Genomic DNA, 21,533 nt, shown 5'->3' on the forward strand with positions numbered 1-21,533 from the left:
CAAGGTGATGTCTCTGCTTTTTAAGATGCTGTCTAGGTTTGTCATTGCTTTTCTCCCAAGAAGCAGGCATCTTTCAATTTCGTGACTGCTGTCACCATCTGCAGTGATCACAGAGCCCAAGAAAGTAAAATCTCTCACTGCCTCCATTTCTTCCCTTTCTGTTTGCCAGGAGGTGATGGGCCCTTTGGCCATGACCTTAGTTTTTTTGATGTTGAGCTTCAGGCCATATTTTGCGCTCTCCTCTTTCACCCTCAGTAAAAGGCAAACTAGGTAAAGGTAAAGGGACCCCTGACCATTAGGTCCAGTTGTGACCGACTCTGGGGTTGCGGCGCTCATCTCACTTTATTGGCCGAGGGAGCCGGCGTACAGCTTCCGGGTCATGTGGCCAGCATGACTAAGCGAACCAGAGCAGCACACGGAAATGCCGTTTACCTTCCCGCCAGAGAGGTACCTATTTATCTACTTGCACTTTGACGTGCTTTCAAACTGCTAGGTTGGCAGGAGCAGGGACCAAGCAACAGGAGCTCATCCCGTTGCAGGGATTCGAACCGCCGACCTTCTGATCGGCAAGTCCTAGGCTCTGTGGTTTAACCCACAGCGCCACCCGCATCCCTTAAAAGGCAAACTAATTACACACAAAAAAGAAAAAGTAAAAATGAAGGGGGAAAAAGAATAGAGAAAAGGTAGAAGAGATAGATAAGCACAGAATCCTCTCTCACAGATACATCTTAAGTTTTGTCCCATGCAGAAAAGGGTGTTCCCTCCTAGTCTGAACCTGGGAGTGCCCCTCTCTTCTTCCAGCTTCTCACTTCCTGGGTGGGAGCGAAGAGAAACTGCATGTTCCCCACAACCAAAGCAATGGTTCCATTTGCAAAAGGAACTGAGATGCAATGAAAACCAAGTTACTCCACAGCTGTCTGGGTATGCCAGAATTCTGCCCACTGTTTCTCTTTCAAACACGGAGTCCAGAACTAATAAGCAGAATCCAAAAGCCACAATTCTGAGCCCTTTTCCAGAGTCCGCCAAGTGCAGCCTCAGCCAAGGCAGCCTTGTTGACTAAATTTCCAGCCGGGGCTATTTCTGCACAGATTTCAGTGCTCTTTACAAGGTGAAGAAAAGGAGAATTACAAAAAAAATAAAAATGTACTGTTTGCTTTCAGGTTGCACTTTCTTGTTGATACAGCTGCATGTGTTCCACCTAGATAAACAGCTCGACTAGAAACAGGGCATTAAAAGTGGAGAACGTTTCTTAAACCTTCTGCCCTAATGCTGGGTGAGATGCAGTCAAAAATCATTGCGTCCCCCTTCCCATTGATTTTGAGTTGGTAGATATTTAAGCCTTGTACAAAGGGTAGGTGACCTTTCTCAGCCGGAGGGCTACATTTCCTTCTGGGCAACTTTGAGAGGGCCATATTATTATTATTATTATTATTATTATTATTATTATTATTATTATCACTAGCCTCATCATTATTTGTATACTGCCTTTCATCCATAGATCTCAGGACGGTTCACAACATAAAATCACAATACAGAAACTGCAAAATACTTAGTAAAAACAGTTGGTAATGCGCTAACAGGAATGGCATCGCAAAAATCAACGCTGAAACCCTGGCAACGTCCTTCGTTCCTTGCAGCCCCTGACTTTTTGCAGACAACCATGTAATCAAGTCGTTGAGCTTTGAGGGAACACTTAAGTTTAGGAAACACTCACCCCAGTCACATATCTTCAGGGAAATTCAACAGAAGAAAGATCTAAGCAGGTAGGGGAAATGGCTGTATAGGGTCATGTTTATTGCATGCAACAGAATATCTGTCAAAAGAGGAGGAGGAGGAGGAGATGGAGCAATGGACGTAAAGCTTGCTTTTTGACATTAGGGTAATTCCTGCACATGCTCACACAGCCCTCTCTGTTCTCCATCCAGGGAAGCAAGAGGCATCATGGGAATTCAGGGTGATCTCACAGCCAGGGGAGGAGGCAGGAAGGTTCAAAATAGGACCAGTGAAGGGTTTGCCTTGGGCTGGGGGTGTAACCTGGGGAGGCTTTCAAGGGCCTATTACCAATCACTATTAATTATTAATTATTGATTATTGATTATTCACCCATACCCTCCGACATTTAGCCTGTAAAAGAGGAGACTGAGAGGAGATATGCTAGCCAATATCTCAAGGGCTGTCACATGGAAGAGGGAATAAGCTTGCCTTCTGTTATGTATTCAGTGGTCTGTGTTTGCCTGAGCTTGAGTCCGGACTAAGTATTCTGAGCTCCTGATTCGATACAAGATGTCCAATCACAGAACATTTCAGGATTTGGGCCACTGCCATTGGCCCTTGAACTCTGAGTCTCGATTCGCAGCTTGGAAGTTTAGACAGCCAATCACGCTGGCAGTGGGAGTGGCCCAGGCTTTCAGGAATGTATATAAGCGGTTGCTTTGCCCCTGTTTCCCAGTTATGTAGTTCAATAAAGGCTCTTGCTGTTACCACTGTGTCTTGTCTCGTGGGGACCCACCTACACTTCACCTTCTCCTGCCCTAGAGGGTAGGACTTGAACCCATGGCTTCAAGTTAAAAGGAAGTAGATTCTGACTAAAAGTCAGGGAAAACTTTCTGACAGAAAGAGCTGTTTGACAGTGGAATGGCCTCCCTCAGGAGATTATGGACTCTACTCCCTTGGAGGTTTTTATGCAGAGGTTGGAGGGCCAATCTGTTGAGTCCCAAAACTGGGATGCACATCTTCCTGTGCGAGTCATCCACACAAGATCACGGAGCCCCAAAAATACACTTTTTTTCAGTGTTGTGCTCTCATGGTGCCCCAAAATGTATATTTTGGGGTGGCACACAATACCATGTCCCCCCAAAGTGTTTTTTGGGAGGAGAGATCACGGTAACCAAAATGGCCGCTGTGCTCTCATTGTTGGAGAAATGGATGTCCCGTTTTTTTCCAGGACGTTTGTGGGGTATGAGGGCTGCAAATTGTCAACGTGGGAAAGTGAACCAGGTATTCCCCAGTTCCTACAGAAATCAAATACTGTTGGCGAAGAAACCCCAAATGGAAGGAGAATCAACAGCAAACTCTTCCCGTCTCCCCCTGCCCGTAACGCTGAATTCCTTCTCCCTGACCAAACAGAGAAAGAAGAAAATAAGTTTGGTGACTCTTCTGGGAAAATGTACAAGAATGCTGAGCATTAAGCGATGCTGCCAACCCAAGCAACTTTTCGACCAAGAAGAATGTATGTGGTCCTTCATTTTTCATTTTAATTAGATGTATGTGGGAATCTGGAACTCAAAAAAGACTTTCCCACATGCTTCCCACAGACATATTTACCGCACAATGCAACTAGAAATCCATCTTGCATCTCAGTTAAAAATAGCAGCTTGGGCTAATCCAGCCATAAGTCTCTATAGGCCAGTCTATATATTGCATCAACAAATGTAGCTTTTTTAAAAAATAAAAAGCTCTCTCTCTCTCTTTCTCTCATTTCACTTGTCCTCCTTACAGCCTCGCTGGGTGGTCCCAAAAATTGCTCCTGAGGATCCTACAATCCTCCAGATTATGCATCTGGACCAATTAGGCTGGCTGTTGGGATGTGAATACATGCTAGGAGATGATATATTTATTAAGTATTATCCTTTCTTCCCCACATTTGTGAGTTCAGCAGGATTTGCAGCTTGAAAGGGAAGCTTAGATAGGATAGTTTTAGCCATTTAGTTTAAGTAATCCAGGGATGGATGTACACACAGGGAGGCGGGAACTCTATAAATAAGTCAGACATTAGATCGTTATAACAATAATAACAAAAACCCCTATGGAAAAAGGTGTATAAAAATTTCCTGCTCTCTGGCGCCATCTGGTGTTGCATGTTTATAGTGCTTTCAAATCGTTGTTTCTTTACTAATGTAGCTGAGTCCCAGGACTTATTAGTTAGTCCCACTACATATTAGGAAGTCTCTATTGCCTTTTCAGGATGCGGGTGGCACTGTGGTCTAAACCACAGAGCCTAGGGCTTGCCGATCAGAAGGTCGGCAGTTCAAATTCTCCTGACGGGGTGAGCTCCCGTCGCTCGGTCCCTCCTCCTGCCAACCTAGCAGTTTGAAAGCATGTCAAAGTGCAAGTAGATAAATAGGTACCGCTCTGGCGGGAAGGTAAACGGCGTTTCTGTACACTGCTCTGGTTCACCAGAAGTGGCTTAGTCATGCTGGCCACATGACCCGGAAGCTGTACGCCGGCTCCCTCAGCCAATAAAGCGAGATGAGCGCCGCAACCCCAGAGTCGTCCACAACTGGACCTAACTGTCAGGGGTCCCTTTACCTTTATCTATTGCCTTTTCGGTGCCTGTTGAAGACCTTTCTCTCCCTGCAAGCCTTCTTTTATCCAGTGCAATTTTTTTCTAGAAAAAGAGGTGCCGGAACTCACCACGAACGCCTCCCTTGTTTTCTTATAATGGCAATGGCAACCAAATGAGAGGTGCCAAAACTGAGTTCTGGTGAGTTCTGGTTGCAAAAAAACACTGCTTTTATCCCAGTTGATCTCTGGACTGGATCTAGACTTGTTTCTCAGGCATTTGAAATTGTACAGAGTTGTACAAATCAACAAGTGTCCGCTCCATGTTACAAACACATGTGCATTCATCCAGACAGCTTGTTCCTGTGTTCAGTGTAATGTGTGAGTAAGCCTATAGCAAAGGTGATGGGAGCTGGGAGTACAAGATCAGGAGATCTGTTGGTTCCCCATCCCTGATACATTGAATGGTGTCTTATTCCTCCAGAAGTATAACATTTTGTAATTCTGATTTTAGCTTGGCTGGTTCATGCTTTTTTTTTAATTTTGGGTTGCATCTGCTGCTGTTGAGTGGTGGTCATATTTTTCTATTATAATTTTGGTTGCTAAAAGAAGGGTTGCACACATCACCGCTAGTGAAACTTGCAATTGCAGGCTCAGAAAATATTTGCACCACTAGGTGGAGCCGCAAGAAAAGCAACGGAGCCTGCAGCAAGTATCTCTTTGTCATACTACTATTTACTACTGGGTAATCACTGCCAATTATTTTCAACTGTCCCATTCCAGGGCTTTGCACAATGGTGAACAACAAAATAAGTTTTCCCTTTGCTTTGTCCCTTTGCAACAAAAAGGGGTAATTTGCTAAATGTAGCTTGCTTTCTAGTGGCACAAGAAGGGAGTCAGTTTTAAGAGATGGCAACTGTGCTTTCCTTCTAATCCACAAAAACACAATGTTCACATCAGAGGAAGTAATAGTACTGCTCTATTCATGCTTTGGTGAAACCACACCTGGAATACTGTGTCCAGCTCTGGGTGCCACAATTTAAGAAGGATACTGACAAGCTGGAACGTGCGCAGAAGAAGGCAAGCAAGATTATCAAGGGTCTGGAAACCAAGCCTGATGAGGAGCGGTTGAGGGAATTGGGGAGGTCGCCATCTTGTCTGTTATCTCAAGCACTACCAGCTCTACCATTAGGCAGGTTGGGGCAGCCACCACCATTGGCAGATACTGAGAGATAGGGGGCTTCCCCTACTATTCCCCTAAACTCACCTGCCCTGCAACCCCTATCACAGTCTAATATTCTCAGATTTTGTAAAGGCTGCATCCTTGCCAGCCCAGTTGGGTTTTCTATGAGGAGAGGCTGCCATCTTGTCCTTTGCATCAGACAGCAAAATATCTTGGGCTGCCTCTGACCTCAGGCAGCAAAATACCTTGAGCAAGATCGGATGCTGGTTATTATTATTAATTAAAATCTACACACAGCTTCCTCATAGCTAGTTATCAACATCCCCAGTGTTACTTGTCTGCGTATGGGGTGGTTGAGGAATGATTCTGTTGCAGGCTTCTTCTTAATTAAGGTCCCTCTATATACTTAAAGGTAAAGGGACCCCTGACCATTAGGTCCAGTCGTGGCCGGCTCTGGGGTTGCGGCACTCATCTCGCTTTATTGGCCAAGGGAGCCGGTGTACAGCTTCCGGGTCATGTGGCCAGCATGACTAAGCCGCTTCTGGCGAACCAGAGCAGCGCACGGAAACGCCGTTTACCTTCCCACTGGAGCGGTACCTATTTATCTACTTGCACTTTGACGTGCTTTCAAACTGCTAGGTTGGCAGGAGCAGGGACCGAGCAACGGGAGCTCACCCAGTCGCGGAGATTCGAACCGCCGACCTTCTGATCGGAAAATCCTAGGCTCTGTGGTTTAACACTGAGTAAATTATAAATTATTTGTGAATTATAAATAATTTGTAAATTATTACCATGCAGGGTTATTGTAAGTGGATATAACCTGTTTCATTCTTACATCATATGAGCTCCTTGGAGGAAGGATAGAATACTTTGCTTTTGTTTAAGTAAGAAAAAGCGGAGAACTATTATTTGAAAGTATTATTCGGTGATCAATGGGGATCAAAATGAATGGCATGTTTTATGTGACCTTGGATTCACTTATGGTCTTCAGAAGACTGGATGAAAAGCTCCCAGAGAACCTGAAAACTATTAACTAAATGCTATTAACAAAGGGAACCAACAAATTCCATTGCTGTGGTTGTGGGAACTCCTGCCTTTTAAGCAATAGGAATGAAATGTCCTTTCTAGTCCCTATGAAAGTGACATAATTAACTTTGCAGTTGAAGCTTTAATTTTGGCATTAAAGGACAGACCTTTTAAGGGTGAAAAAGCAAACGCAGAACACCCACGGTAACTTTAGATCCCAGGAAAGTGAACAAAACCCATGGCTAGCATGCAAGACAGACCAATGAATAGGGGGAAGGGACCGAAAATTGCCTGTGAGAACGCCAAGCTATATTCAATTCCTACAGTGACGTCCATTCCTGAGAACTCACTCCTGGGGTAATTGTTCAGCAGAAAGGCACTGCGTTCCCTGACAGGTGCAAGAAGCTATTCCTCTTGGGAGCCGTCCAAACTCACAGGTCAGGTGTAATCTTCTCACAGGAATAAGCAGAGGAAATAGGTCAGGCCTTGGACTGATCCCTCCGGAACCGCCCAATGACCTGGGGAACATGTGCTCAGTGCAATCTACCCAACGGCAAACAATTGTGGCATTGCATCCCTTCCCCATCTCGAAGTGATTAAATTTCCAGACCATCATGGAAAGAAAACAAAAGCATGAATTGCAATGCATTGCATCCTGATGTTGCTACCGAATTGATGGATACTACCGAATTTCAGGCTGGAACATAGGAAGCATCCTTAAACTGGGTCAGGCTATTGATCTGTCCTGCTCAGCATCATAATATTGGATAGAAGCAGTGCTTTCCTGTTAAGCGTAATTGTTTAGTTGACACTGAAATGGAAATAACTCTCTGCGTGTTTGAATGTGTATTGTTGAAAGTTTAACTGGAAAATTTCATTGGGGTATATATATCCTAAAGCTAAGAAGGGCTCTCTAAGCACCTAGATGGGTTGATAATAAACTGTTGGTGTTCTCTGTTAGCTCTCATGTGGTGTTTAACCTTAGGTCTTGTGAGGGAGGTGTTCAGTTGCAAATTGCCATCTTGGGGAATTGGTCTTTGAATCTTTCTCTGGGAGTCACAGAGAACAGAGGATGTGCTTATGAGGTCTCTCTCCTGAAGAGAAAACAGGCTAATGGAGTCTGTGTGGAGAGAGACAGACCTCTGATTCTAGGTCTGTTGGGAGTAATCTAATATTTCTAAGAAGTTGAGCCTAAGCCTGGACAAACATATGATTGTATGCAACTATTTGGATGCATCATTATTTGATTTTGTATCTGTTTTGAATAAAGTTATGGGAGTGAAACTTTTGAATTATGGGTTTGGATAATTTTTATTCCAATAATAGTCAGTTTCTAGGCATATAAAGAGTCAGTATTTAAGGCAGTAAGAGCTAGTTTTTAGCCGTTTCAGCTGCTTCAAGCTGTGCAATATTAATACAGTTGTACCTTGGAAGTCGAATGGAATCTGTTCCAGAAGTTTGTCCAACTTCCAAAGAATTCAGAAACCAAAGTGCAGCTTCCGATTGGCTGCAGGAAGCTCCTGCAGCCAATCAGAAGTCATGGAAACCCCGTCGGACGTTCGGGTTCCAAAGAACGTTCACAAACCGGAACACACCCTTCCGGGTTTGTGGCGTTTGGGAGCCAAAATGTCTGAGTACCAAGGCATTCGGGATCCAAGGTACGACTGTATCTGCAATATTCCCCTTCCCTGCCCTTGTTGAAATACCTTGATAATAGTGCCATGGGTGCCAACACAAAATGGCTGTCATGGGCAGTGGGAAAAAGACATGGCAGAGAAGAACCATAGCTCAGTGGCAGATCATCTGCATTGCAAGCAGAAGGTCCCGAGTTCAGCCCCTGGCATCACCAGGTGTGGCTGAAAAAGACTCCTGCCCTAAACCCTGGAGAGCTGATGCCAGTCCGTGTAGACAATACTGGGCAAGGTAGGCCAATGGTCTGTCTCTGTACAAGTCCTAGGTTTCTATGTTCTCCATACCAGTCAGTACCAGCACAGGTTAGATCTGTGAAGCAAGAGAGATTAGTGAGCCAGTCACTGGATTCCCGAAGGCTTCATGAGTTTCCCTGCTAAGCCTTTTCTTCTTTTCTTACCCAGGTCTTTGCCCAGAACATCACCACGACCACGACTACCATGCCACCCCCTGCCACCTCCTCCGCGACCGAGGCTTACGTGCGGACGCAGTACTGTAAGTGGCCGTGCGAATGTCCGAAGACGCCGCCCGTTTGCCCGGCGGGCGTCAGCCTGATGACCGACGGCTGTGAGTGCTGCAAGACGTGTGCCAAGCAGTTGGGGGAGAACTGCACAGAGGCGGACACTTGCGACGTCCACAGGGGGCTGTACTGTGACTACAGCAGAGACAGACCTAGGTACGAAATAGGAGTGTGTTCACGTAAGTGATGTACCTCTTTTTTTTTTGCCTGAGATACGGGTCATGGCGCTTCCCGTCAGTCTGAACGTGTCCCAGGCTGTTTCTTCTCTTAAAGTAGACTGAGAAAGGCAGGATATTCAGTGGTACCAGTCTTGAAAGACCTACATTGGCTCCCAGTACGTTTCCGATCACAATTCAAAGTGTTCGTGTTGACCTTTAAAGCCCTAAACGGCCTCAGTCCAGTATATCTGAAGGAGCGTCTCCACCCCCATCATTTAGCCTGGACACTGAGGTCCAGCTCCAAGGGCCTTCTGGTGGTTCCCTCACTGTGAGAAGCCAAGTTACAGTAAACCAGGCAGAGGGCCTTCTCAGTGGTGGCACCCGCCCTGTGGAACACCCTCCCACCAGATGTCAAAGAGAACAACTATCAGACTTTTAGATGACATCTGAAGGCAGCCCTGTTTAGGGAAGCTTTTAATGTTTGATGCATTACTGTATTTTAATATTGTGTTGGAAGCCTCCCAGAGTGGCTGGGGAAACCCAGCGGGGTATAAATAAATTATTATTATTATTATTATTATTATTATTATTATTATTATTATTATACCTCGGTTTTTGAACGTCTCCGTTGACGAACATTTCGGTTTTCGAACGCCGTAAACCCGAAAGTAAACGCTTCGGTTTTCAAGCACGCCTTGGAAGTCGAATATGCCACGCGACTTCTGCTGAGTGCAGGATCCTGAGGCCTAGCTGTCGGCTATTGAGTTTTTGGTTTGCAAATGTTTCAGAACTTGGTCTTCCAGAACGGATTGCGTTTGAAAACCAAGGTGCCACTGTAAATGCATTAAATAAAATAATAATAACCACAACAATGACGTTGTGAAGCATTGTGAGGGTTCAGTTAGCTTGGCCACCACTTTGTGATCCTTTGCTTCTGGATTTGACTTGTTCCACTCTAGCAACATCTGGCAATGTTGCTTCTTTTTTTTCTTTATGCCAGAGGTTTTCAACCTTTTTGAGTCCCCGACTCCCTCAACCAACTACATTCTTTCTGCGGCACCCCTGTGGGGCTCAGGAGCCCAGTTATGTCATCTCTTGCCTGCAGAGCCAGCAGCCCCTCACCCCATTTAAACACCCTCCCTTGTGAAATGTTCCCTCAGCCCCCTATCCTTGGGAGTCTTCTAAAGGTAAAGGGGCCCCTGACCATTAGGTCCAGTCGTGACCGACTCTGGGGTTGCGGCGCTCATCTCGCTTTATTGGCCGAGGGAGCCGACGTACAGCTTCCAGGTCATGTGGCCAGCACGCCTAAGCCACTTCTGGCGAACCAGAGCAGCACATGGAAACGCCGTTTACCTTCCTGCCAGAGCGGGACCTATTTATCTACTTGCACTTGGACGTGCTTTCAAACTGCTAGGTGGGCAGGAGCAGGGACCAAGCAACAGGAGCTCACCCCATTGTGGGGATTCGAACCGCCGACCTTCTGATCGGCAAGTCCTAGGCTGGAGTCTTCTAGGCAGCTGCAACTGCCGACCCTTGTCTCTCTAAAAAAATTGGAGTTCTTGTTGGAAATACACTAAAAAGGATAAACCAAGAACTCAGGCCACAAGTTTCAATATAAGGAATAATTCCTACTCAAGAGTTGAACAGAAAAACGTATATATTCTGCTAAGAATAACAGTTTGAAGCTGATAGTAGATTTAAACACAACGTGTAAGTACGATAGTTTTAAGGTAAAACGTTTAGGTACAGGAATAATGTAGTTTCAAATATGCAGTGATATAGTATAGAGGTACATGCAGAATATATATGTTTTTCTGTTCAACTCTTGAGTAGGAATTATTCCTTATATTGAAACTTGTGGCCTGACCCTTGTCTCTCAGCTGCCCACCCCACCCCAAACAGAGGTGCCTCCTCACACTGCCCCACAGGGCCCTGGGAAACACCCACTGGCCAGGCCCAGAGGCCCCATTCACCTGGCGAGCTTGTAGCCAGGGCTGCTGCAACAAACAGCTGTGCAAGCCTTTGGGAGCCAGAGATGCAAGAGGGCATCAGAAGAAGGGAGGGAAGGAAAGAGGGACAGAAGCCAGTGTTGCCCGCAGCACCCCTGACCATCATTCAAGGCACCCCAGGGTGCCACAAGACACTGGTTGAAAACCACTGATTTATGCATTTTCCAATTTTCATTGTACACCATACATATTTCAGCTGACATTGTTTCTGCGCAGATTTTCCAACCTGAACTTCAGTGGCATTCTAACAAAGCCTTAATTTGCTGCATCTCCTTTAATTTCTTCACCCTTTTTAAATTCCCGTCCTTTCTTACTGCTGTTCAAAGAATTACCCCTACTTGCAGGTTTACTGTAATGTCATTTCTTTTTAGATATTCTGTAAGGTATTTCCACTCTCCCCCCTGCCCTTGTCTCCCCCTCGTCTCAGTTCTTTATTTTGGCTGTTGTGTTTGCTAATTCTGTGAGCTCTATCAATTTGTACAACCATTGTTCTTCTGTTGGTATATTTTCATCTTTTCACGCTTCTTCTTTTTCTTCTTAGCATCATTTCTTTGCTTCTTTGGGTGGTCCAGCTCACGGTTAAATTCAGACCAAAATATTTATTGCACACTGTTCCAGAAAATTCAAGTTCCCAACCAATTTGTAAGGTTTGAGGTTACACAGTAAACACCGCAAGTGTCGAAATAGGATCGCCGAGGTATTGAAAACCTGGTTTGGCTTTGAAGCCATGCAAAACATTGGCAAACCCAGGAGTGGGGGGAAACATGCAGATCTGCTTACAACTCGATCTCAAGTTAGGGAATTTCCCCCTCTATTTAAAACAAAATCCTACAAGAACACCCTCTCCCTCACACACCCACACTCCCAAATGGGCAGGATCATTGTTGTAAAAGTGGGAAAACAGAGACTCAATGGCTCAGTCCCATTTTTCTCTGCAGCTGAAACAGGATATTCTATTAAAACTGCAGGAGCTGTGCGTGTTCCAGTGGGAGAGAAATAAAGCAAAACAAACTACTAGTTCTATACTATAAGCATTTGTACAAACACCTGTGAACTCGAGACAAAAGGGGTGGGTTTTGAAAGACTGCGGTGGCACAAGCCGTAACCTGCACCGTGGATTTCGCATTACTTTAAAAAGGGCTGTATTTCACCTTTGGAACATCTCATTTGCTTATGAAATGTCCCTGCTTCAATCGATCTCTGGCCTCTCGAGGTAGGATTGAAAATGTCCCCTTTCTGAAATCCTGGAGAGAACCACTGTCCTTCAGTGTAGACCATACTGAGCTAGAAGGATCAATTCTTCGGCTCGGTATAAGGGCTCACCCACAGTTACCTTTTGCCCCACACTTTATAGGCATAGTCCTTGTTAAGTTGTGGGTGCACATATCAGACGACACAGCAATTCTTCAAACAGCTCTTGTTTATTCACAGGCCAGAACAGAACTGAACTAAAGGGTTCAGCCAGCCTGCTTATATAGAGCTCCACTACCACGCAACTGTAACAATTTTCTGTAACTATCCAATCACTGAACGTCACTTTCGATCCCTTATTTGCATATGTGGACCTGAACTATCTACAGTATCCCCCTGCTGGCCCAGGGTGAGAACTTCAGTACATAACAGTCCTCACTTTTAAAGCTCTGCATCTGAGCACTTTTTGGAGGTTCCCCATCCCCCGCCCCTTACCCCAGGAAAACCCACTCTTTAATTCCAAATCGGAACAAAGGGAAATTTCCAATAGACTGCCATTCGCTCTGAATGAGTTGCTAAAAAGTGTGGGATAACCAACATGCTTAAGTCTAATTAATTCGTGAAGGGGTTAATGCCATAGAGTAAGCTGTCCTGCCAGGCTTAGCTAGATCACTTCCCCTCACCTTGGGAGAAAGGAAGCCAATATATTGTTCCTTCGGTCCTCCATGTGAACTCCTGCATGTAAAGAGGTCTGGGCTGGTTGCTCCAACCTCAGACCTCATGGCTTTTACAAGCCATTATTGTGTTCCTGTACCAATAATTTAGGAATTTTCACCACTGTAACTAAGCCAAGTTGTACTGCGTGGTACTGCATGTAAGAGCACCTGAATCTCACCAGGCAAGTACTAACAGGGGCCTAAGTTAAAGGGTGTTTTTATTAAAAAAAACAAACACCTAAGTTAAAGTTTTTTTATTAAAAAAATATGCACAGCACATGAATGTGGATTTCTCCCTTCCTCATAATATTGGAAGCTGGGGTCCAATTATGAAACTGAAAGGTGGGAGATGTACCATTGTAGCATCATTCAGCCCGGACACTGAGGTCCAGCTCTGAGGGCCTTCTGGTGGTTCCTCCACTGCAGGAAGTGAGATTACAGGGAACCAGGCGAGGGCCTTCTCGGTAGTGGCACCCGCCCTGTGGAACGCCCTCCCACCAGATGTCAAGGAAATGAACAACTATCTGACTTTTAGAAGACATCTGAAGGCAGCCCTGTTTAGGGAAGTTTTTAATGTTTGATGTTCTGTTGTGTTTTTAACTTTGTTGGGAACCGCCCAGAGTGGCGGGGTATAAATAAATTATTATTATTATTATTATTATTATTGTTGTTGTTGTTGTTGTTGTTGTTGTTGTTGCCAATGGAGCTGGCTTTAACATTCCTAGAGGATAATGGCGTTGGCTCCTAGTCACAATGATTAAATGCTCCTTACATGATCAGGGGTAGAATGCCTCTGGATACCAGTTTCAAACTGGGAAACAACAGAGAGAAAGAACTACTGCCCTCGTGCTCTGCCTGTTTGGCTTCTCATAGGCATCTGGTTGGCTGTTGAGGAAGGAAGGAAGGTGATGGACCACATAGGATTTTGGTTTAATCTGGCAGTTCTTATGTAAAGAAATTCCTTTTCTTCAGGGAAGAAAGAATTCTGTGTAAATCAGATGGGTACTTACATGTCAGGAGCTCAGCCTACACTCGAGTAGGACCCTGGTAGAGACACATGCCCGATTGGCATGTCCTCTCCCTCCTGGTCTTTCGTTCGGGAGCTTCAAAAGCTTTCTTCAGCCTGAACATCACAGCAACCGATGCCAACAGACACCGGCACACTTAGGGATCTGCAGAGTTGCACACCTTGCGTGACAGACCTCAGCAACTCAGCATTCTGGCTAATCTACTTTATTTACATATAAACACGCACGGAGCACTGCAACCTGGCTCCCTCTCTCTCTAGCATCAGACAGCAAAGAGAAAAAGAACAAAGGACAATAGTCCCACTTCATGGAACACAGTAACACAAGCATCCTGTCTCCATCACTTCCCACTCTGTGGAGTCAAAACACATACCGTCATGTGATAGACAATAATCCCATGACTGCAACCATGGAGAAGGAATTCTAACATTACAATCCATATATCTCACTGCCTTCTGAAAACGTCATTGTTTCACCAAGTTTTAATTAGAGAATTAAACTGGCTATTATTATTATTATTATTATTATTATTATTATTATTACAGTCAAACCTCGGTTCCTGAACGCCTCCGTTATCATACTTTTTGGCTCCTGAACTTCAAAAACCCGGAAGTACAGTGAGGGGGGGGGAGTATTTGATCCCCTGCTAAATTTGCCTATTTGCCCTCTAACGAAGAAATGACCAGTTGTTATTCTGTTGTTATTCCTGTTGTTATTCTGTCTCTCACAGCTACAACAAACCTACCATTAAAATTATGGACTGGTCATTTCTTCATCAGAGGGCAAACGGGCAAATTTAGCAGGGGATCAAATACTTTCCCCCCTTACTGTAAGCGTTCCGGTTTTTGAACATTTTTCAGAAGCCGAACATCTGACCCAACTTCCGTTTGAGTGCAGGAAGTTCCTTCAGCCAATCGGAAGCTGTGCCTCAGTTGTCGAACGTTTCGGAAGCCGAACAGATTAGGTTCGACAACCAAGGTTTGACTGTATTGTTTCTATTATTATTATGAGGCCCTATGCCCGTAGGTCTAAGGGAGCTTCACAACATAAAATTTGACTAATTTATGTTATTTCTGCATTTTTACGATTTTACATTGCAGTGTTTTAATTTATTGTATCCCGCCTTGATAATTTAAGGAGTGGGCAGTTTACAAAAGTAAAGGTAAAGGTAAAGGGACCCCTGACCATTAGGTCCAGTCGCAGACGACTCTCGGGTTGCGGCGCTCATCTCGCTTTATTGGCCGAGGGAGCCAGCGTACAGCTTCCGGGTCATGGGGCCAGCATGACTAAGCGAACCAGAGCAGCGCACGGAAACACCGTTTACCTTCCCACTGGAGCAGTACCTATTTATCTACTTGCACTTAATGTGCTTTCGAACTGCTAGGTTGGCAGGAGCAGGGACCAAGCAACGGGAGCTCACCCCGTCGCGGGGATCTGAACTGCTAACCTTCTGATTGGCAAGCCCTAGGCTCTGTGGTTTAGACCACAGCATCACCCACGTCCCTTATAAGCAAATAGATAACCTGCCCTTGCCTGGTGCTGTGTCCGAAGAAGGAAGGAAGGAAGGAAGGAAGGAAGGAAGGAAGGAAGGAAGGAAAGAAAGAAAGAAAGAAAGAAAGAAAGAAAGAAAGAAAGAAAGAGAGAGGGAGGGAGGGAAAATCTGTGTATTCAAAACCTGATTGCTGCTGTGATATCAGATGTCATGTGAGCCTGGGCCTTTGAAACTCTCTCTCTCTCTCTCTCTGCATTTTCCCTCTTCCTTTTGTAGAAATTGTCGGCCTCGACTGCATCCTCGATGGAGTCAGGTACAAGAACGGACAGTCCTTCCAGCCCAATTGCAAGTACAATTGCACCTGTATCGGAGGAGCGGTGGGCTGCGTCCCCACCTGCAGAGACTCCAAGCCGCCCCTCGTCTGGTGCCCCAACCCCAAACAGATTAAGCTGAAGGGGCAATGCTGCGAACAGTGGGTCTGCGATGAGTCAAAGAAAATCAGAAAGACTTCCCCACGGCACATCTCCTCTGCAGGTATTGGCGTTTTGTGTGTGTGTGTGTGTGTGTGGAGCACGTGAGGAGGGGCAACTTTCTAAGACTTCCGAGGAAGAAAGCTCCCCACAGCTTTTAGGGGCAAACTCCCTGCAGCATGGAGTCCCAGGTATAACTTGTTCCACCCTTTCTCTACAACAAAAAGAAAACAAATTGAAACCAACAGCCACTTGAGGGCTGGGCTTGGAGGGAATTGAGAAGAGGTGCTGAATTTTTTACCTGCTGGCCCTTTTCCAGCTCAACATCTACCCTTCCATGGTGGTTTTCCTCCAGCAGGGGAAAAGGTAGAAAAGCTGTATTATACAAGGGCAGACCACTGCTTCATCTAGCTCACATTTAAGGCCACATTCGCACTATACAGTCATACCTCGGGTTACAGACGCTTCAGGTTGCATTTTTTCAGGTTACGGACTGCCAAGACCCAGAATTAGTGGAATAGATTACTTCCAGGTTTCGGCGGTCGTGCATGTGTAGAAACACTAAATCATGCTTTGCGCATGGGCAGAAGCACCGAATCGCAACCCGTGCATGCGCAGACACGGGTTGCGAAAGCTGCGGGTTGTGAGCGTGCATCCCACACGGATCACGTTCACAACCCAAGCATCCACTGTACATTTAAACAAGCATCATACCACTTTAAGCAGACATGGCTCCCCCCCCCAAGAATCCTGGGATCCGTAGTTTTTTAAGGGTGCTGTGAGTTGTTAGGAGACTCCAAGTCCCCTCACAGAGCCACAATTGCCAGAGTGGTTTAACAGAAAGAAAAAAGAAAAACCCCAAACCACCAGAATGCCTATATATATATAGTACCGGTATGCACATTTTTTATATCTTTGTATGTTACTTTGGAATTTGTGTAGCTATTTATATTACAAAGCATCTATGTTAATATGATTTAGAACTATGCACAGCTGATGAAGCCCCTTCAGGTGAAACAGGGGAATATCTAGGAATCCTTGTCTCGTCTGCCTGTGCCAGCATCCATTAGTGCCAGGTTCTTTTGTCTGCCAACCCAATCATCTTCATTAGACACTTAGAAGATTATTTCATGCCACTCTTCTAAGCAATACGACAGACAGAAAAATACAAGAGAAGATGAAGAAATTAGAAAAGAATGTACTACAGCACTGACAATATAGGACCTGTATTTTGTACATACTGGACTTGGTGGTCAACTGGAAAGCTACGTTTTAATATATTATGTCACGATGTTGATTTTGACATTATAAGAAGCTCTATCTAATTTTTGAGAAGTAAAGGTAAAGGGACCCCTGACCATTAGGTCCAGTCATGGCCAACTCTGGGGTTGCGGTGCTCATCTCGCTTTATTGGCTGAGGGAGCCAGCGTACAGCTTCCGGATCATGTGGCCAGCATGACTAAGCTGCTTCTGGTGAACCAGAGCAGCGCATGGAAACGCCGTTTACCTTCCTGCCATACCTATTTATCTACTTGTACTTTGACGTGCTTTCGAACTGCTAGGTTGGCAGGAGCAGGGACTGAGCAACGGAACTCACCCCGTTGCGGGGATTCGAACCGCCCACCTTCTGATCAGCAAGTCCTAGGCTCTGTGGTTTAACCCACAATGCCACCCGCGTCCCCTTTTGAGAAGTAGTTTCTAGTAAATAGCTTTGCAATTGTTACTATACGGCCTATTATATTTATGTGTTTTTTTCAATTAGAGCGGTTTAACAACCAGTTCCTCTTCACAGGGAATTCCTGAGGCTGGCGCATAAGCTCACCTAATGCCATGTGTTCCTTTCCTCTCTTTTTTACAGTTTACGAAGGGGAAATTGAGTCATGGCAGAAAAACTGCATCCTCCACACCTCTTCCTGGAGTCCCTGCTCAAAGACCTGCGGGATGGGCACGTCCCAAAGAATCACGAACGAGAACGACCAGTGCCGCCTGACAAAAGAGAGCCGGCTCTGTAACATGCGCCCATGTGAAGAGGACATTGCCAAGCACATTAAGGTATGGGATGATACAGGCAGAAATCCTCCTTGTTGCTCTTGCTTCACCACATTGAACATATTAAGGTACTGCTTGTAGGATTGCTCTTGTTTCCCCATCCACCCACAAGAAGCTCCCACAATTTCTCCGTAACAGCCACTAGCTTTCTATGGCATCTCCAGATGATGCCATTTCTAAGTCCTTGGGTCCTAGTGTTTTTCCGCATTCCCTTCCCGGGTGTTTGAGACCTGAGTGGTCACTTACTTATTTACTTAAAGGTAAAGGGACCCCTGACCATTAGGTCCAGTCATGGCTGACTCTGGGGTTGCGGCGCTCATCTCACTTTATTGGCCGAGGGAGCCGGCGTACAGCTTCCGGGTCATGTGGCCAGCATGACTAAGGCACTTCTGGCGAACCAGAGCAGCGCACAGAAACGCCGTTTACCTTCCCGCCAGAGTGGTACCTATTTATCTACTTGCACTTTGACGTGCTTTCCAACTGCTAGGTTGGCAGGAGCAGGGACCGAGCAACGGGAGCTGAACCTGTCGCGGGGATTCGAACCACCGACCTTCTGATCGGCAAGTCCTAGGCTCTGTGGTTTAACTCACAGTGCCACCCGCGTCTTTTATTCACTTTTATTTACTTAGGCTATCCTGTCCAAAGAGATGGACAACATGATGCGTTATCATGCTTCAGGGAATTAGCTCCCCCCCCCTTTGGCAGTAGATAAGCAGAACAAAGAGAAAGGAGTCTCTTACCAGTTAGGAACTTTGATGATCACAGTGAGAGAACAAAGGATCCATTCCTAGGAATGACGGCGCTCCCAATTAAGGGCGTCACCCACTTCCTCCCTAGTCACCCATGTCACTACCACGTCTTGTAACCTGATCTCACAACCACTGTGCTTTCTTTGCTGCCACCTTATCTGCTCTTCTTGACCTTGGGCTAAGCAGATTAATGCTTTCCAGTGACAGTGAGTCTGTTAACTCTCTCTCTCCCAGTGCTTCTCCTCCTAGCTGTTCCCCATCCAGTACTTCCCAGCTTCTGCCTTCTGAACTATGTCCCTCTGCAAACCGCTGTTCCAAATCTATACTGTGGGAAGTTTCAGGATCTGGAGCAGGAGCCGGAGGAGTGAGAGACTCCCACCATTCCTCCTCAGTGCAGCCCTCCTCAGCATGGTCCCTGACATGGAGGCACAGAGGCTTCTGGGAGTTGTGGTTTTAATCAAGGGGTGTTGCAACTGGGAACGAAGACTGCATAACCCAGGGATAGTCTACCTGTAAACCTCTAGATGTTGTTGGACGCTAGCCAGCATGGCCAATGGTCAGCGATGAAGAGAGCTGAGAGTTTCTAGCACTTTCCAGCCTCCTCATAGTTCTTGGAGAAGTTTTATTCTGTTTTCGAAGTTTTGTTCTGTTTTTAATGTTCTGTTGAAAGCCGCCCAGAGTGGCTGGGGAAACCCAGCCAGATGGGCGAGGTAGAAATAATAAATTATTATGAGTATTATTATTACTGGAAGTGTAAATAAAAATGTTTAATCGATCAAGTTGATTGCTATCATCTCTCTCTCTCTCATGTTGTTCCTAGCCTGGAAAGAGATGCTTAGCAGTGTACAGGAGGCAGGAGCTGATGAACTATACTCTGTCTGGATGCGTGAGCAAGGCAGCTTACCGGCCGAAATACTGCGGCGTCTGTGTGGACAATCGCTGCTGTACTCCGTACAAGTCGAAGACCATCGACGTGAGCTTTGAGTGCCCGGATGGGACCGGGTTCTCCAAGAAAGTCATGTGGATCAACGCCTGCTTTTGCAACCTGAGCTGCAAGAGCCCCAACGACATTTTCGCTGACTTAGCTCATTATCACGATTACTCCGAAGTTGCTAATTAAGTTGGCTGGGTATGATGGCATGCGCAGGGAGGGAGGGAGGGAGGAAGGTGAGCGAGAGGGGACTACTACGTTTTATTGCTCTGATTTTACAGAGGGTTGAAAATAAAAGAGAATCTTCCGTCTGCTGTATGTGAAAGCAAAACCATTTGTTGATTTAGATCTTTTTTTTTCTTTCCTTTTAATCATCCTGGCCTAAGTCTGTGTTGATTCATCCTGTCATTTTAAATGCTTTTTTAACAACAGGATTTTCTGCAGAATGCCCTGGTTCTCAAATATTTTCTGTTCTCCGGGCTGCAGTGTAGACCTTTTGAATTATTATTTCCTTTGAGGTCTTTAAGCAGAGGTTGGATGGCCATCTGTCATGGATGCTTTAGCTGAGATTCCTGCATTGCAGGGGGTTGGACTAGATGACCCCAGGGTCCCTTCCAACTCTAAGATTCCATTACTCTTTTTAAAGTGCAGGGCTTCATCTACATAAAACACTTCTTGCCCGTTTACAGGGGTACCTTGGTTTACAACCATAATCTGTTCCGGAGGTCCATTTGTAAACCAAAACAGGTTGTAACCCAAGGCACACTTTCACCAATGGGGCCTCCAAAAATTGCTTGTTCATAATCCAAAAAAATTGGGTTGTAATCCAAAAAAGGGTTGCAAACCGGGACACACACTTCCTGGTTTGAAGTGTTTGTAATCCAAAACGTATGCAAACCAAGGTACCACTGTATTTTCTTTAAACAGGATTTCTATACCGCTTAATCCTCAAAACCTCTAAATGCTTCACATTAAATAGACATTAAAACGTACCAATTAAATCAGATGTTAAAAACAAGTTGGCTTATAAACATAAATAAGATCAGCCATTTTTCACACAAACACACAAACTTTTTTTTTTTTAATACATATTAAACGGCATGCCAAATTTGCATGTGTGGGTTGGCTCGCCTAAACAACAATGTTTTTAGCAGGTGCTGAAACCAGTACAGCAAAGACACCCGTCTAGTATCAATGGGCAGGGAGTTCCAGAGTGTACTTGCAACCACAGTGAAGGATCTATTCCTTGCACCTAGCACAAGTTGGGTAGCACTTCCCCAGTGACTTGGGCCTACTTTCTTTGTGAGCTCACAGGGCATGCTGCTCTTGTGAAACACCTGCTCAGCTCAGTAGAAGCAAGTCCAAATCACCGTTGGTTTGGGAAGGCTTTCTACATCTGTTCAATGGGGCTGTTGCAACATCCTTGGACCCACACTTTAGCTCTGGTTCCCATGCACAGCGGGGTGTTGGAGTGGGTGGGGACTGTGCACCGGTTTTTCCTATCCTGTTAAGGAAGAATGATTTCCTACGTGTGGCTGCTTGAAGTCACTTGCGCTCCAAATGTCATGCAATTGCACTACTGGGAAGCGCAGTCATACCTTGGAAGTCGAATGGAATCCGTTCTGGTAGTCCTATTGACTTCCAAAGCATTTGACTTCCAAATCATGGCTTCTGATAGGCTGCAGGAAGGTCCTGCAGCCAATTGGAAGCCCCATCGGACGTCTGGCTTCCAAAAGAACGTTCAGAAACCAGAACAGTCACTTCCGGGTTTCGATTTTCGAGAGCCAAAACTTCCGAGTTCCAGGGCGTTTGGGAGCCGAGGTACGACTGTAGTTGTTGTGAGAGTATGCATACCCCTCGAGTGGCCACCCTAGATCACAGAAGCCAATCCTGGCTTCAGTTGGGATCCTGGAATGCCCTGTTTTTTGTTCCGGCACTCACTCTGGTGCAAGTCTGCTGATGAGCGCTGGATTGGAAGATGCTCTGGTGCAATCCTGCCGACGAGGACCAGAGCACTGGACTGGCAGACATGCTACTCTGA

The 21,533-nt window shown here is 45.6% G+C and overlaps 1 protein-coding gene and 1 long non-coding RNA gene across 2 annotated transcripts in view; both read left to right on the plus strand.

The window, feature by feature from the left end:
• Window positions 1-19,707, plus strand: part of CCN4 (cellular communication network factor 4) — a 30,116-nt gene extending 10,409 nt beyond the window's left edge. The window contains exons 2-5 of the mRNA XM_083622216.1: window positions 8,584-8,878; window positions 15,570-15,827; window positions 17,622-17,815; window positions 19,382-19,707. Coding sequence (XP_083478342.1) covers window positions 8,584-8,878; window positions 15,570-15,827; window positions 17,622-17,815; window positions 19,382-19,681 — 1,047 coding nt within the window. The 3' untranslated portion in view covers window positions 19,682-19,707. The remainder of the gene's footprint in view (window positions 1-8,583; window positions 8,879-15,569; window positions 15,828-17,621; window positions 17,816-19,381) is intronic.
• Window positions 10,799-13,609, plus strand: LOC310766340. The gene is made up of 2 exons (XR_014550082.1): window positions 10,799-12,987; window positions 13,023-13,609. It is a non-coding gene; the product is annotated as an uncharacterized lncRNA (long non-coding RNA).
• Window positions 19,708-21,533: the final 1,826 nt, after the last annotated feature.

Source organism: Podarcis filfolensis (assembly GCF_964270895.1).
Source record: "Podarcis filfolensis genome assembly, chromosome: 7".
NCBI classification, from domain to species: Eukaryota; Metazoa; Chordata; class Lepidosauria; order Squamata; family Lacertidae; genus Podarcis; species Podarcis filfolensis.